The sequence below is a fragment of the Typopeltis vanoorti genome, chromosome 18 (genome assembly GCF_054136105.1).
Source record: "Typopeltis vanoorti isolate ZY-2024b chromosome 18, IOZ_Tvanoo_1.0, whole genome shotgun sequence".
NCBI classification, from domain to species: domain Eukaryota; kingdom Metazoa; phylum Arthropoda; class Arachnida; order Uropygi; family Thelyphonidae; genus Typopeltis; species Typopeltis vanoorti.
The window spans coordinates 10,423,972-10,441,825 of record NC_143566.1 but is presented as its reverse complement, the minus strand read 5'-3'; the positions used below and the strand labels follow the sequence as shown (position 1 = coordinate 10,441,825).

The 17,854-nt window shown below is 40.3% G+C and overlaps 1 protein-coding gene across 1 annotated transcript; it reads left to right on the top strand.

The window, feature by feature from the left end:
- Positions 1-326: 326 nt before the first annotated feature.
- Positions 327-15,132, top strand: LOC150096487 (neuropeptides capa receptor-like). The gene is made up of 3 exons (XM_090408535.1): positions 327-907; positions 3,052-3,186; positions 14,310-15,132. Exons 1-3 carry the CDS (start codon positions 367-369, stop codon positions 14,945-14,947), a joined length of 1,314 nt encoding a protein of 437 aa, XP_090264661.1. The 5' UTR covers positions 327-366; the 3' UTR covers positions 14,948-15,132.
- The last annotated feature ends 2,722 nt before the right edge of the window (positions 15,133-17,854 follow it).

Below are 17,854 nucleotides of genomic sequence, written 5' to 3'. Positions count from 1 at the left end.
AAGTTGACGATAAAATGAATTACACATCGTGCACATGCGAAGGTGCCTTTGAGGTGCGTGCATTCATGCACGCACCTCACTTCTAAGCAGAGGTTTGCATAGCATATTCTTATAATCCAGAGGAATCAAATACATAATCATTTATACAATTTCTTTTAATAAACAGGAACAAAATCTTTCAAACTTGTTTAATCGAGAAGCTTTCTACGTTCTTAAGTGTTGCAGAATTGTTAGTCTCGTGACACTGTGATTAGCCAGCGGGTATATTTTTTGAATGTGGAAACTCTTCCACACGTTATGTTTGAAGTGATAATTTCCATGTATCCTTGAAGTCTCTTCTGAATTGTGATCTTTTCCCCCGCAGCTATGCCGCTCGAGCTGTACACGTTATGGCAGCAGTATCCCTGGATTCTAGGGAACATCGTGTGCGAGCTGCGAGCCATCATTTCAGAAGCCACAGCGTACGCCTCCATTTTAACGATCGTGACCTTCAGCACGGAGCAGTACATCGCCGTCTGCCATCCTCTTCGTCACGCCAAGTCCAAATTCTCGAAGGCGATAAGAAACATCGTCGTCATCTGGCTCCTCTCCCTGGTGGCAGCTACACCTTACGGCATCTTCACGCGGGTCAATTATCTGAACGACGACAGAGGAAAGCCGATTGGCGAGTCCGCGTGGTGCGGCTTCCCCTTCAACAACCCGGACAAGGGCTGGGAGACCCTGATGCTCTGCTCCACGTTCGTGTTCTTCGTGGTGCCCTTCACGGTCATCACCGTCCTCTATGTCAGAATCGCCCTCGTGCTTCATCACGCTCGGAACCTCCAAAAGCCTAACGCGGAGGATGTTCCCGCTGACTGCCGCCACCGTTCCAATTTCCAGTCAAGACGGATAGTCGTCAGGATGCTAAGTGAGTTATTTTTTGTTCTTGCTCAACGGAATCAATCCGAGTGGTACAATTGCGGATGTTGAGTTCAGAAGAGCATTTATGCACTTATAAAAAATAAAAAACTTGCGATGATGATAACTGCTTTAATTTTTTTTATATATTTTCATGTTACGCATACTTGAGGAATTTAAAATAATGTAGACTCAAAGCCTAGTGACCTATGACCTGATTCTTTAGTGTTCAGTTCTTCCTAGAAAAAAGCAGTAAAAACCAACGAGGAGGAGAAATGAAACCGAAACTATCTGAAAGGGCTGTCGTGAATATTTCAGTAACATTTGAAGCTCTTTTCTCGGTAAAATTCTGACAGGGTCGTTGGAACTTGCATGCCATTTAAAAAATATTTTAAATTACGTTTGTCACATCATCAGTCGCATGTCAATTGCCCGTCTCGGAAGTTCGGTTGGTAGAAGTTGTTACTGGTTGACTGCAGACGCTGCGAGTTCACATCCCGCGTGAGTACGAATGCTGGAGACTACCCCGAACACTCTTGAATTTTTGTTAAAAGTCAGCTTTCCCCAAGGGTTTTTTTTTAAAAAAAATTAAAAAGTAAAATTAAACATCTCTCATAAAAAGCTGTTTTGAAACCTGAAAAAAATTCTCCACTTTGAACGAAAACGGCTCTAAGAGCTAATTCGCTGTGGTTACAATCATTGCTTTACCACCATCGAAATCAATACAATAATAGTGGATGAATTTCATCTTTTTTGCGATTCCGCCACACCTGATTAGTAGCGGTCTGAGGTGGTTTGAAACAAGTCTCCATCTCCAGAGCAACATCCAACCACTCGCGGCACCAACACTGGCTGTGGTTTGCCAGCTTCCCCATTATGTGCTTTCATTTGCGTAAATATGTTTTCGCCATTGAAGCAGCAGCAGCGCGGGAGGATCAGAATCGAATCTGATGTTTTACTTCCGCTAAAGCTGCTTGATGAAGCTTATTCATTCTTTTACGAAAAGTTTGCTTTTTTTTGTGTGTGTGTGGAGGGCACATTAGGAAATGAGTAAAAATAGAAACTACTGAATTAACAGGATAAAAAAAGCACTTTGCTAGCGATGACGTGGCTGAAAGAGAATTTTAAAATTCTGAATTAAAGACATTTAGAAAAATAAAAAGAGGATTTTCGCCTTCTGCTTCCAGACATTAAAAGAAATACAGCAGAAGATCGATGTAATTGAAACCAAGACTACGTTTATCATTGACTACTGACCGCATCATTACTATTATTACTCCAGAAACCAAGACGCTAACAGCATGTAGTCAACTAGTTCATTCAACTTTAAAAGGCCATTTAAAAATATTTTTAACAATTACGGCCCACAGTTCACGGAAGTTTTTTCCGCCTGCCCTGGATGAAAAATGTTTTCCTTTTGAACAATTAAATGTGCGCACTTAACTCAAATGAAGAAAACAAAAACAGTAAGAAATTCTTTTTATTGGGAAGAGTTCGCTCCACAAGCGCCATCTGGGATGGAGAATTTGTGGGCTGCTGAGGTTCGACCGTAATCTGGCTTCATCCGCCACATTATCGCTCAGCAATACCGCATCGGGCGGGATTTATCTGGGATAATTATATTTCGAACATTATTTTGCTATTTCCTTGCTCGCAAGGGTAGTTAAATTCTCCGCCTTTGGTGTTTTCGGCAGGGAATCTTAAACGGAAGTGAAGATGACACTCAAGAAATTCTTTGCGTGTGCAATATTGAGTACGGTTATCCCTTAACCCCCCCCCCCTTCCACACTAACAAAAAATTGACAACTGACACCCTCTCGGTTTTTGCTGTCACCGTTTCTAAATAACCACTGCTTACGAGAGTTTACGCGCATCTTCTGTTGCGCTGAATGATCTTTTCTTCAAATACTACAAAAACTGAACACTAATTGAAAATTATATAAGGACCGTAGAGAGAGAGAGTGTGTGTGTGTGTACTCCTGTTACGTTATATTTGGAGAATATAACGGTTACTTGGTTACTTCGAATTCTAAAAACATTTCCCCCTCCTCCTATCATTAACATCCAATTAAATGCTTTCACTACAGAAAAACATTCAAATTGAGAAAGCTAATCTATCTATTAATTCTGACTGTTACTCTCCGTCTTTTTCAGTTTCTGTGGTGATTGCCTTCTTCGTGTGTTGGGCGCCATTCCACACACAGCGACTCCTCTTTCTCTACGTGACGCTTTACGGAAACTGGACCGAAACCCTGAGAAAGGTTAATCAGAATCTGTTTTCGTTAGCCGGTAAGTAGTTTTGAACAAGAACGCGTGACAATACTGTTGCGCATGAACAAATTGTTGTGCGTAAACGAATTCAAACGGAGTCTGAAATTCTTTCTTTGTGTACACACTTGTTTGAAAATAGGAAAATCTGCTGAAATGGTTTCTTTTTAAGAATTTCTCCTCCGCGATACAAACAGAAAATGGAGTTGCATACACGAGCTATGAGTCTAAGTGACTGTTTAAAGAAATTTGACGTCAAAATGAGACGAACCAGGCCAGAAGAGGGGGAAAAAACAGAAAATTGCAGCAACCAGATGCGATCTGCTGATTAGCAATACTTGGGGATAATTTCGTTTATCAAGCAAAACAGAGACACTTCCAAGAAAGATATTTTAATACAAAGGAACCACAGTCTTTCGTTTTAAGGAGTTCTACTTTGTTGCAACTGACCAACTAAATGAGAATAAAATCAGTCTTAGGAACAGTAAGAATGAACCACGTGACGAATAATAAACACTTCTGAAGCTAAATAACATTGGAAAGTTTAGATTTATATCAAATGTGTAAGTAAATTGTGAATGTCTAAGGCACGAGAGAAGAACGGAGACCTGAACGTTGTCCAACTGTGTCATGCAGACTGTAGTGTGATGCCTTGGTCAGTATGTTCGGACTTCAGATTGTAGGCATTAGTGACACCTGGATATCACAATCAGACATACCAACTAGAATCGAGTGTAAAAGGTACGGTATTTTAGGAGGGGATCGGATCGCCTGAATCCAGTTGGTGTTGAGACCTATGATTGTAGTACTACTGCTAACCATATTTCAAATGGCAGTGAGTTTGAAACCATCTGGTGTGAGGTGGAATCTAATAAGACAAATTACACAGTGCGGTGTTGATACAGATCTGATGAATTGGTTGCTAGGGATGAAGAAATGCATCACCAAATGGAGACGATGAGTGCGAAAAGAGTAATCGTAACGCGAGACTTTAATTATCCAAACATTGTTTGCGTATTAGGATCTCATGAGGGGAATGAAAGTGAATTTATTGAGCTGTTGCGGGACAACTTCCTCAAGCAGCACGTGACAGAAGGAACTCGAGGGCAAAATGTGTTACATTTGATTATAGTGTCAGAGGACGTTTCATTAAATACGTAACTATTCTGTCTCCGGTTGATGACAGTGATCATACCGTACTCACTTGGGAAGTGACTACGTTTATGAATGTTCCATTCAGAAAGGGTTACATGCTGAACTACGAAGCAGGAAATTATGACCAACTGAGCTCAGTGGAATAGGATTGATTGCTGGATAGGAAGAATATCGACAGTGCATGGGAAGCATTTAAAAATATTTAAATTATGAAATATCAGAATGTCTTGGAAGAGTTCGGAGAATAAATACGACAGTGGCTTGAAAAGTTCTCGGCCTCGACCATAGGTGGCAACAATATCGTCAAGATTTTTTTCTAAGTTGTTACATCCGTCATAAGCATCCATGTGAAATTACAAGTCATTCAATCAAGTAGTTGTTTTTATATATAGAGCTGTATGAAGCAAACGTGTTGCCTGTATCCCTTGATATGGGTAAAATTGAGTATCGTGCGGTTATAAAATTCTTCGTAAAAGAAGGTTTAACGCCAAACGAAATTCATTTCAAGTTCATCAAAGTTTATGGGCACTCTTCTCCTTCGTTTTCGACAATTAAGAAATGGGCTGCCGAGTTGAAACGTGGCAGTACCAGCCTTTAAGTTGATCCACGTGAAGGACGTCCAAAGAGTGTAACAACTCCAAAAATCATTGATCAAGTGCACGATACGGTATTGGATGACCGGCGAGTCAAAGTGCGTGAAATTGCTGAGACTCTAGGCATTTCAAAAGTACGTGTAGAATATATTTTGCATGGAGAATTGCAAATGAAAGAGCTTTGCACAAGATGGGTGCCGCACTTGCTCACAGCAGATCAAAAACGCACTCGCATGAAAATCTCTGAACAGTGCTTGGAGTTTTAACAAGAATAAAACTGATTTTGTGCGTCGATTTATTACTATGGATGAGACTTGGATTCACCATTACACACCGGAATCCAAACAGCAGTCAAAACAGTGGACAGAAGCCGGTTCCATCAGCAGGAAAGGTCATGACATCGGTGTTTTATGATATTAAAGGCGTTTTTTTTTATTAGTTATCTTGAAAAGGGTTAAAGAATTACCGGGGAATATTATTCCGATCTTTTAACAGACTAGACGAAAATATTCGTGAGAAAAGACCCGGATTGCAGAAGAAAAAAAATCATCTTTCATCAAGACAATGCACCTGTCCACAAACGTGTTTTGGCAATTGGAAAATTAAGGGATCTACACTATGAATTGTTGGAACATTCGCCCTATTCCCCAACTATGGCTACCTCTGATTTCTCTCTCTTCCCATAACTAAAACTTTTCCTCACTGGTCAGCGTCTTTCTCCGAATCAAGAGGTGATTGCAGCTGTAGAGGGGTATTTTGCAGATCTTACTGAGAACCGCTACAGGGACGGGTTAATGGCGCTGGAGCATCGCTGGAATAAATGTATTAGTCTTAAGGGAGATAATGTTGAAAAATAAAAATAATTTTGAAATTATAAATTCGTTTTTTCATTGTTAGGCCAATGTGTACTCTAATTAAGCAAGAGATTCGTAAAGAAAAGATGGGGAAGAAATATCTTCTGCATAAGGATGATGTCCATTATGAAAATTATAAGCAGTCAGAACTGTCGTACTGAAAGCAAAGTCTGAGTGTGAAAAGAAACTGGCTCTGCGTGATAAACACAACCCACAAGAATTCTATCGATATGCTGCAAGTAAAAGAAAGAATGAATATGAAAGAATAATTCTTCTAAATCCTGATGGCGTGAGGGTTACAGATGCAGAAGAGGTTGTTCAGTTAATGAGTGCCCAGTTTGTTAAAAGTTATCAACCTGGTGAACGCAACACTGAACTCACCGCTACTTCTTCACGATGTGGAAGTACCAGAGCTGTTGCACAAAGTGAATAAGAATTCAGCAATAGGGACTGATGAAATATCAGCACATGTGCTAAAAGCGTGTTCAGATAAACTGGCTGTTCCACTGACCAGGCAATTAAATTTGAGTCTAAGTACAAGTAGGATTCCGCAGGAGTGAAAAGAATGTATGGTTATTCCATTGCACATCAAAGACCGATGCCCTCAAAAGGAAGATGGACTAAGTCCTTGACGCTTTATCCCTTCATCTGAATGAAGAAAATCTGTGTGGATGGGGTGTTACTGAGCTACAAGATCTAGTCATGGCTGGGTAACGGCAATAGCCGAGCCTCAGTTAAAACTTCACTGGCTACAGCATTGCCATCCGTTACCCTAAAAAGGACTTATTCGAAAAGACCGATGTATCCAACTATCGACCAATTAATATCTCAGGAGTGGTGGTGAAGTTTTCGGAAAATTTAGTTAGGGCTCGCATCCAGAAATGTATTGACAATGAATCTCTATTTTGCAATGAATAGTTTACTAAGAAAGGTCAAGTTTTAGCAATTTGCTCACATTCTATAACAATTTTGTTACCATTTAAATCGACAAGGATAATGGATACACCATGATACTTTTGGATTTTGCCAAGGCTTTTGACAAAATGCAGCGTGGAAGAGTGTTGCATAAAATGTAGCGTATGGGTTTGGATTATAGAATATCAGCGTGAATAAGCGTATTTATTAGCGTCTTTTCCAAAGACGTGAGTCTGCAAGATACAAAGATCACCACTTCTGATACACCACTGGAGAATCACAAGGATCAGTCTTTGATCCCTGTTATTCAATCTGTACATAATGACATTCAGAAGGATTTGACAGTCGACATACAGCTATTTGATGATGATGAAAAGATAGGAAGGACAATCGGGAATACTGCTGCAATGCAATACTTGCAGAATGATTTGAATGGGCTGGAATTGTGGGCATGTGGAAATGGATATCAGTTAAATGTCGGTAAATGTGCTTTGGAATGATTACATATCCCAGTGTCATATTATATTGTTGGAATTATGCTAGAAGAAATTGATCAGGCTAGAGATTTTGGAATTTTACTACATAGGAAGTGGAAATTTAGGGATCATGGAGCAATGATTGCAAATTGAATTCAAAGAGATAATTGGAATGCTGAAACAACTTTGACATATAAAGATAAGTCATGTTTCCTCTTTACAAGGCCTTGATATGATATGACCTGACTTGGACTATTGTGCGCAGGTCTGGTCTCCGTTGTGATTCTGATATATTGGAGAGAGTGCAGATGAGAGTGTTAAAATGATATCAGGATTGTGGAATATACTGCGTATGAAGACAGATACAGAATTTGTAAGCCGCAGACAAAGACAAACAAGAGAGAGAGGGGTGATAAGACTTACAGACTTCTGAAAGGGTCATACAGGATTTCAGTTGATGGAATTTTCAATTTATGGAGAGTGAGTAAAGGACGAGAGGTCATCCTTGGAAGCCGAGAATGAAACCGCTAAGAAGGTGGTGAGATCTAAATTTCTCTCTCATGCCTGATTGGAATGAATTACCTCCCTCTATGAGTCCCTGACTCAATAGAGGTCTCTCTTAATAATAATAATCATTATGAATTACGGACGCTGCATCTGAATCTGTGGAGTCAGTGTATTAATCGCGTCTCTTCTTCTGGTCCCTTGTGCCTGTTTTTCGCAGTGGTTGGTTGGTTGTCTGTCTGTTAAAGCATTTCATTATCATTATCAATTTCCTAATGTGTACCCTCAAGGGACGTGTTCAGGTTGCTATGAGAGCACCACATGAATAAGTTTACATTATTAATAATCTTGTATCATTAATTTTCCTCCATCACTTATCTAATATTCTATGCTTCTAATCCACTTCGGAATCAATCCACCTAGACCTTGGTCTTTTCTGGATCTCTTTCCTACCATCTTGGCATCAAACACCTGTTTTGCTAACCTTTCTTCACCCATTCTATTTAAGTGTCCATGCCACTTTTGATTAGCCCTGCTCATATATGAGCAGAGCTAATTCTTGAATACTAATAGTGTCAAGTTCCTTTCTAATATCTTCATTTTTAATATGATTCTGCCATTTATTCCATCAATTCACTTCCCTAATTTTTCTCAGAACCCTCACATCTATGCTATCTAGTCTTTGGTCAAGTATTTAATTTCTGACTCCACTCTCAGATCCATAAGTTAAAACTGGTTTGAACACCATCTTATATCCTGCTATTTTAGAGTTTGGCTAATTTGGCTCTTATTCCATATACATTTATTCAGCTGGTTACCCACCATACCAACTTTGCTTATTGTGTTGTCTATTTTCAGATTTAACCTGCCATCTTCGCTAAAAACTGTACCTAAATAGCTGAAATAGTTTTCTTGTTCTATACGCTCTCCATTTAGAGAGCAGCTGAAGTTCTCTCTATTCCTAAAACTATTTTCAGAGTTTTTGTCTTTTTATTGCTAATTTTCATGCCAAATGTGTTACAGCTGCCATTCAATTTACAGAGAGAATCCTGGACTCTCCAAGATTCTCTAAATCTAGAGAATACTGAAGACTTGTGCTAGATGTGTTTAGGAATGCATCATCATCTGCATAAAGCAAAGAGCTTCGTTTGACATGTTCACTTCTACTATCAGGCTTTGTGCCACTTTCCTTCATAATGTGATCCCTACAGATGATGAATAAGGGTGTAGATAATGTGCATCCTTGTCTTACCCCTGATTTTACATCAAACCATCTTCCTGTATTTCTTCCAATTTTATCTGCTGACTGACGTAGCCTATGGATTGCTCTAAATAATGTTACATTCATCCCATATAATTGAAGTGTTTTGAAAAAGTTTTCTCTCGGCAGCTTGTCGTACGACTTTTACAGATCCTTGTCCTATTTCCTCGATTTTTCAACTATTTCTCTTAAATTGAAAATCTGATCTTGACGACCTCTGTTTACCGTGAGCCCAGCTTGGTCTTCTCCAAATTTCTCTTCTACAATTTTTCTCAACCTCTTTTCAAGAATGCTTTCATAAATCTTACCTGGGACACTCAGTATGGAAACTCCTCTTTAATTCTCACATTCAGTTTTATACATGAAAAACTTTTAATATCTTCATACTTAAGCATTTCTGATCGAAAATCATCGACTTCAGCTTCCTTTCCACATTTCAAGTTTTTGATCTCTTTTTCTACCATAAGTATTGATATGTACTCTTCTTTGCATTCCCCTTGAAATATTTCTAGTATGGGTCTGTCATTGCTTGGTTCCTGTCACAGCCTTTCGAGGTAATTACTCCAGACATCAAGGATATCATTATCTCCAGTTTTCATGCCACCATCATCTTTAAATCCTTTTACAGTACCCCTTTCTCCATTTCTAAGTTTCTTCAGTAGACTCCAGAACATTTTGCCACCTTCCTGATCTTTATTATTACGGGCAGCTCCAAGGAGTCCTTAGACTCATCGAGAGAGGCCCAACATCATGTCAAGAACAACTATTCGACATTCACACAGTATCTATCATACTTCACCTTGAACTCATTTACAGTCATGGCACATACAGATTCTGGCAGCTTATCCCACTTATTCACCACTCTCCAAGTAAAAAACCTAGCTCTAACATCCTTGCTAACCACCGTCTTACGAAGCTCCCATGGATGGCCCCCTAATCCTCCCACTTACTCCTATTCTGAAAAATATCTTTGGAATTAATTTTATAGAAATCCTTCGGTAATTTGAATGTCTCAATCATATCTTCCCTTTTCCGCCTATCAACCAATTTCTGCAGCCCACAAATCTTCAACCTGTTCTCATAAGGTTCATTCCATAGACCTGCTATCATCTTGGTCACTCGCCTCTGGATCCTCTCTACCTCCTCCCCATCAAGAAGAAACCTTGGCCCATATCTGGGCACAGTAGTCTAGATGGAGTCTTAACAAGGCTCGATACAGAGGAACAATAACTTGCTTGTCTCTGTTCGTCAACGTATTTTTCAACAACCAAGTGATTTGATGAGCTGATTTTTGCACTTTTGCGATGCATCCCCTAAACTTCAACTCCCTATCCAACAACACTCCCAAATCCCTGGCCTCGTCAATCTCCTGGAGTACAGTTCCACGAATGTGATATACTGCTGCTAATCTTTTCATCCCAAAATGCAAAACCTTACACTTTGCCACATTAAACTGACATCCCTTCCCCTTAGCCTAGTCCTCCAAACTATCCAAATCATCCTGCAAAATTTTGACATCCTGAGCATTCACTATTACTATACCTAACTTTGCATCATCAGCGAACATATGCACAGTTTCTCTCAGATCCTCTCCTATATCGTTAATAAACAAATTAAACAGTAGTGGTCCAAGAACAGAACCCTGCGGCACACCGCTAGTCACAGGCCGTCTTTTGGACTCTACTCCTGAATAAACCTCTCTGATATCTCTCCATCCACCACCCTCCTATCCATCTCACCAACCCTATATCCATTCTCATATGCTGCAGTTTACTGATTAGAATTCCATGTGGTATCCTATCAAAGGCTTTAGCAAAGTCCAGTAGAATCACTGTAAACCCGTTACCCCTTATCCAGTTCAGCCGACACTGTATTATAGAACGTGTGCAAGTTACTGAGGCATGATCTACCCTTCACAAAACCATGCTCTCCCCATACAATATCCGATTTTCATCTTGACTATTTTCTCCAAGACCTTGACAACAATTCCTGATATGCTGAACGGCCGGTAATTTTCAACAGCAGTCCTGGAACCTCTTTTATGCAGTGGAACTATTTAGCCCTCTTTCCACCCCCTTGGCACTAGCCCAGACCTGAGACTCAAATTAAACAAATGGTCAAAGGCACTGACAATTCTTTAGCCGCATCTCGTACAACACGAGCTGGTATACCATTCAATCCCGCAGATGAATTGACATTGAGGTTTTGTAATAGACTATTCACCTTGACTTCATTCACCACAATTCCCGTATAAGCTGATGGTTCTTCCATTTCTGCAATGTCACCACCTGGATGATATACTCTTGCAAAATGCTCACTCAGTAACTCAACTACATCAAGGGATTCGGTTACCTCCCTACCATCGGCATTCTTTAAAATCAATCTGCCATATTATACGTTTTTTCTTTTACTTGCAACATATCGAAAAAACTGTTTGGGATTCTCTTTAGCCTGCATGGCTAATGTCTTTCATAATCCACTTTTGCTTTTCTTACCACACTTGTTACCCTTCTGGCGTGGGCTTTATACCGTTCATGTGCCTGCAGGTCACCTTTCTGCTACATTCTCTCTACAGTCCTTTCTTTTTTTGCAGCTCAAGCTTAATGGTGTTATTCATCCATTTAACCCCTACTTGATTTGTTATTCGGTCTCTAGGTATACAGTCAGTCATTGCCTCCTGCAAAAACTTCATAACCGCCTCCTATGCACTATCAACATCCAGCCCTTGCACTGAACCAAGCAAACTCCTAAGCTTGTCATACTTGCCAGCCCGATAATTCCACATACCCTGTCTTAAATGTAAATTCCACACCTTTAGCCACCTCCAGGTCAAGACCTTATGATCACTCTCACCAATAGGTGGCAACATGGTCATATTCATTACAGTCAAATCCTCAGATGCAATTACTAGGTCAAGCACTCTCTGACCAATAGTATTTTCCATTCCATGCTGTCGCAGATAGTTATCCATTAATAACCGCATAAAATCCAATTCCTTTCTTCCATATGTCCTCTCCTCCCTCCAATCAATGCTACCATAGTTGAAATCTCCCATAATAATTACCCTTCTTCCACTCATTGCATCTATTTGCTTATGCATAGTATCCATCTTTTCCATCACCTGGTCTACAACAGCACCCAATGTTATATTTTCCTCTGCTAGCCTCAATCTCACACCAAATGGCCTCAAATGGGCTCTTTTCTCTATCATGCAATTCAACTTCTATTTTCCTTGGCTGCAGTTCAGCAATAACACTTCTTCCCCCATTTTATTCTCCCTGTCATTCCTGAACACACTATACCCATCACATTCAATCCCACTAGCTATATCATCTTCAGTCAGCCATGTTTCACTAATGCCAATAACCTGTGGTCTGGAAGTGCCAACCAAGGCCAAAAATTCTTCCTTCTTGTTCCTAATACTTCTGACATTAATATACATGAATTGCAGACCCCCTTTATCCCCATCCCTACCTTGATGCCTTATATTAACTATCCCATTCTGATTTGTTGTCCTTATTCGCTCGGGCATATTATACTCATTCAAACACTCAACTGTCTCCCTAAGGTCTGCATATCTACTCCCCCCCCCCTTAATAAATCTAGTTTCACTGATTGTGCACATCCACTTAATTCAACAACACTTTTTCAAGTCTCCTTACACCGAATCCATTCAAATGCAAACCATCCATCTTATATAGATCCTCTCGCTCATCAAACTCACTCCACACGTCCACAAATTCCACACCACTCCTCCTGCATAACCCACGCATAACGTCATTTGCAATTATTGCCCTCCTACTATACTCTTCACTGCCATACTGCAGAAACAGACTCACCAACCTAACTCTCTCACTCTTCTCTTTTGCTACCTTAAACAATTCATTCAGGTCCCCTATCATTTCCATTTTATCTCCTTTCAAATCATTCGTACCTGCCACCACTATCATTTCTTTCACCCTTTGCTTTTACTCCCTAATAGACTCACTTAATAAATAAACTCATTTATTTTCAATATTCTTTCCAAAGTCTCCATATTTTTGTTTAGCTACTTGTTCACATAGCTTTCATTTTCTCTGTATTCTTTTAGGTCATCTGCCGATTTCTTTTCTAGTAACTTTTGGTATGCTTTCTTCCTTTCCAAGACTGCTTCTTTAACTTCTTGTGCGCACCATGGAGTTCTTGTTTTTATATCCTTGCAGACAACCTCATCACTTACCTCCCTATCTGAATCAATCAATGTCTTCTTCAGAGTTTGCCACTGAGACTCCAAAGTTTATTCCTGTTTTCAGTTTGTTTCATTTTTTCTTCAATAATGTTTGTATAGTCGAGTCTACAATTTAATTGTAAAAGCTGCTGAAACTTTAATTTTTTAAAACTTTCTTACATATGGTTCTTTTTAATGTGAAGTCATTTTACTCCTACTTAGTACTATGTAATGGTCACTTCCAGTTTCAAATCCTCTGCACAATCTTGTATCCTGAACCAGCTTTAAGATATCACTGACATAGTCAATGAGGCTTTTCTTATTTCGTGTCTTCCCTCCACGTGAACTTATGCACATCTCATGTTGAAACATGGTGTTGGTAAGGACTATTCCGTGTCCTGAGCAGAAATCCAGCAAATACCATTATTATTAGATTTGCCCTTTTCCCCGAATGGCAGGTGGGATTCATTTCCTCCTCTGCTGTTCAGATCTCCATCAAGGACCACTTTTTCCATTTTCTTTATGTTAGCTGCCTGTACTACTGAACAGGCAGTTCATTTATGCCTATTTATAGGCATTCATTTATTATGCCTATAAATAAATAAATTTATCCACTTCTTCCTCAGAAGAACCTTCTGTGTGGGTACAAATACGTTTCACTGTCCATGTCCCCATTTTGAAGTTTGCCCACAGAACTCTACTTGAAACTGCCTTCCAACGAACAAGTTTATCTTCGTGTTCGGTGTTCAATGCTGCCGCTACTCTTTCCTTCCAGCTGGCATTTCATTCCCTACTGAAAACGTTTCGTAGCAACTGGCGAGCATCATTAGTGAACAATTTAACATCACGTTTCATCTTCACCTCTCTTCAGAGAATCGGTAAATTCCACAATTATCGACTTCAGAACCTACTTTTAAATCTACGAAAGAGATTTTTATATAAAGAAATTGTTATAAAATACTTCTTACTCTAAAACTCTCTCCTCTTCTGGAACATTTCCGCCAAATGTTTGAGATGGCCATTTTGTGGTCACCACAAAATGGCGCTCTCAAAGCATTTTGTGGTCACTACATTTAAATGTTGCTGTTAGCAAATACATTTTAATCATTCTTACTCAATAGCATGCTTGAAGAAATCGATTTCCCCATGTAATGAGTCCCTCTTTTTATTGTGTTTCAGGCTGCTTCTACTATCTCAACTCAACCATCAATCCGATCCTGTACAACGTCATGTCGCAGAGATTTCGAGTGGCATTTCGAGACAAGTTCTGTTCTGGAACTCTAAATTTATGGTTTCTCTGCTGCTGCTGCTTTTGCTGCAGACGCCAACAAGAAAACAAGACGCGCAGAACTTCTAGTTTCCGAAATTATGACCATCAGTGTTTGCAAATGTACAACTTCGCCCATTCTTTGTCCCGAAAGCACGGAAATGAGTCCATGTCTTGTCCTGGGATTCAGATGATTGCGACGGAACGAGATTCTTCTTCCAAATCGATGGTCTGGATCGCCAACCCTCAGTATACGGCTGTGAAAGCGGATGGCTACAAACGCTACTGTAATCTGTTGAAACCAATGCGTGCCTTTAAACATCACTACAGCGATCCCGCCTTCGCGATCACAGTGACGTCGAACAGGGCCACCAGCAGTGACATCGAGTTTCACCTGAATCAGGACGTTTCCTTGGAGGCGGACGATTCCAGGCGCTGCGTTGAATGCGATATCTGCTCGAGTGAGGCAAGCAACCCTTGGAACAAACCTTTAGCATCGGAGAAGAGAAATCGAGAATCTTTTCCGCTAAGTCTTGAATCAAAGTTCTGATGATGACATCATCATCAACACAACCCTCTGGTCATCAAGAAAGTGGTCCATTGAACTGACAACCAGATTTTAAATTATTCAACCTAGTCCAAGACCCTAAATCACTGTTTAATATGGAATTATTGCGTTTCTTTTTTTTTTTTTTTTTATATATCCGCGCACTGCAATTTTCGTTTTCGTGAATCGATCCGGAGGAAATGGTCCTCACCGAATCCAAGCCCATCCATTCTGTACTGTTTGAAAAATGAATTTATGCGAAATTGGCTTTAATATAAAGATGTAAATTTCTTATGTATGCTACAATTCCATTATTTGTGAAGTCTGCTTAATAGATCCCTTAATTTTAGAACTGGAAAATATTCCCCGAGTTGTCTACTACGGAGCATGAAGCCTTTCTACATTCAATCCAAAGGGGGGGGGGAATGTAGAAGCACAATACACAAACGTAAGTTTAGTCTGGAGATGGAATTACAATAAAAAGGTAAAACATCGGCTACTCCAATTAGGCAACGTATATTTACCCTTGAAACTACAGAGTTTGAAAGTAACGGAGAAAGCTCGTGATTCATCACTTGAACAACACGAGTTCTCTCCTTATCACAGTAAAAAGAATTCACTCCTTCAGGCCTTGCCTTATTCCTATTCTGATACTTGTTAAACGTAGGATATATTCTACTGTCGTATTTCTGCAATTGCCATCTGCTAGTGGCAAATGAACGCCTTTTTATGTCGAAGGTTTGATGCTGGTATTTCCGAAAGCAACGTCAGTTTTCTCGAAGTCGCAACACTTGCCCGTCTCGTTGAATCTCCGACTTTGATCTATAGCTTGGATTCCTTCTTTTCAATACAGATTGCTTTCCAAGGAAATGTTCATTCTATAACTAAGAATAATTAAAGTCGTAGAAATTGCGACGACGGCTGTTATATTGTAGAGGTTCGCTGTATTCAAGAGGTAAATAATTGCAAATGGTAGCCGCCTTTCGAAAATGAGATCCATCGATCAATTAATGTTTATAATTTTCTCAATGAAAAATATATCACGTAGGAGAGACGAGCCGTTTTAGTCTGGACGGACAGCGGGAATCCACAGCATTCCTATCTTCACTTTCAAGGGTGAAATGGCGTATTTTAACGCAGTTATTTGACGAAACATCATTACCTGTCATCCGTTGCCATTGCAAAAGGATACACAGTGTGAAGAGATTTTCGGAGACTCAAGATGTGACTAATTGCTCTGAATATTGAAGAACAATAAAGTCTAATCACAGCCGAACAGGATTGGCTCGGTTATATTGGCGCTTACATAAATCATCAGCAGGACTGGCTGGGCCGTATATAACTTTGCTTTTTTTGAAGCCCAACCTTTCTTATACTCTCATGAGCCAAAACATTATGACAAGCAGGTGAGGTGACAACGGAGCAAGCACATACACGAAGGGGGCGGGGAGGGGTCTGGAAAGTTCTGATAAACACCTAGAACTAAAATGATGTTAAAGCAACTAATATAACATATCAAGAAAGAACATACTAGTAGCAGAGTTATTTATTCATTCATTCATTTCGTATGGTGATTCAACGGCCGTGAGCCCCTTTTACGGAGGTACGGCACCACGTCAATCCTCCCCTATTTTTATTTGGGACCGGCATAGCTGACAATTCAGACCTATGGCCGGAGGGATTGTCTTAAGTATTCCTGACTGTATCCCTGTGTGTTCACGGGGCCGGTTTGCCTGCTTGCGGGATGAAACCCCCCCCCCCGATAAATGGGGGAAATGCCCTGCGGTCCTCACCCAAGCCCGGCTAACTTGGCTATGGCTGAAGAAGATCCTTAAGCTCCTCACGTCGTCAACGGGAATCGAACCTAGGACACACCTCCCCCAGGCAAATGGTTGCGAAGTGCATATCCACTAGGCTAACCGCGCTATTGCAGAGTTATGAAGGTAACTAATGTCCTTACATCCTCGTATGTTCTTTCTTGTGGTTATATCAGTTGCTTTAATGTAATTTTTGTTCTAGGTGTTTATCAGAACTTGCCAGCCCCCCCTCCCCTCGTACAGGGGGGGGGCTAATGTATCATTTCATGAGTACGAAACCAGGAAAATAGGAAAAGGTAACGACTTGTCGGAGTTTGAACTGGGAATAGTGGTTGGCACGAGAAAGGAGTGCCAACACAGCAAGAGGTAAATTCACCTCGAACAGTCCATCCATGTGGAGTGTTCGAGGACTGCTGCAACCAAAATGTACGGTTGGTAGGAAACAGGTCGGTCATGACGGTATCCTGATATGGGGTTTGTTTTCATGGACATCACTGGGTTCTCTCATCCCACACTGAATACGCTTTGACCTCTAATTCTTATCTGGGGGATTGTTTCGGACCAGGTAATTGTCATACAGGGTTACAATATGACCTTAAGGTTCTGGGCTCTTCCAACAGCACGACGTTTCGTGTCGCAAGAATCTCATCGCTCGAACATGGTTAGAAGAGCATATCCATTCACTCCGTGTGCTCTCCTGGACTCGTAATTGTCCTCTGATTTGAATTCTATTGAACCTTTGTGGGATCACGAGGAACTCAGCATCCCGCTAACCTCTAGACGCTATTCTGTCTACTTAGTAAAGAATAACTTAAGACACCTTCCTAGTGGAGTCAATGCCATGACGGATGGCGATTATCTTGGCGAAAGGAAACCCAAAAGGCCGTTAAATAGGCAGTCAATATTTTGGTCCATGAGCGTGCATCTCGAGTGTCTACGTTCATTGTTACTCTCACTGAATTCTTTACTAGCGAACTGTGTTGAATTAGGGATTCAGTTTTTTTTTTCAATGTACGTATTTGTTCTTATAGAAATACATGACAGACGGTTGAAAGACTGCGAACAATCCGAGACAATTACCGATTTCTTAGAT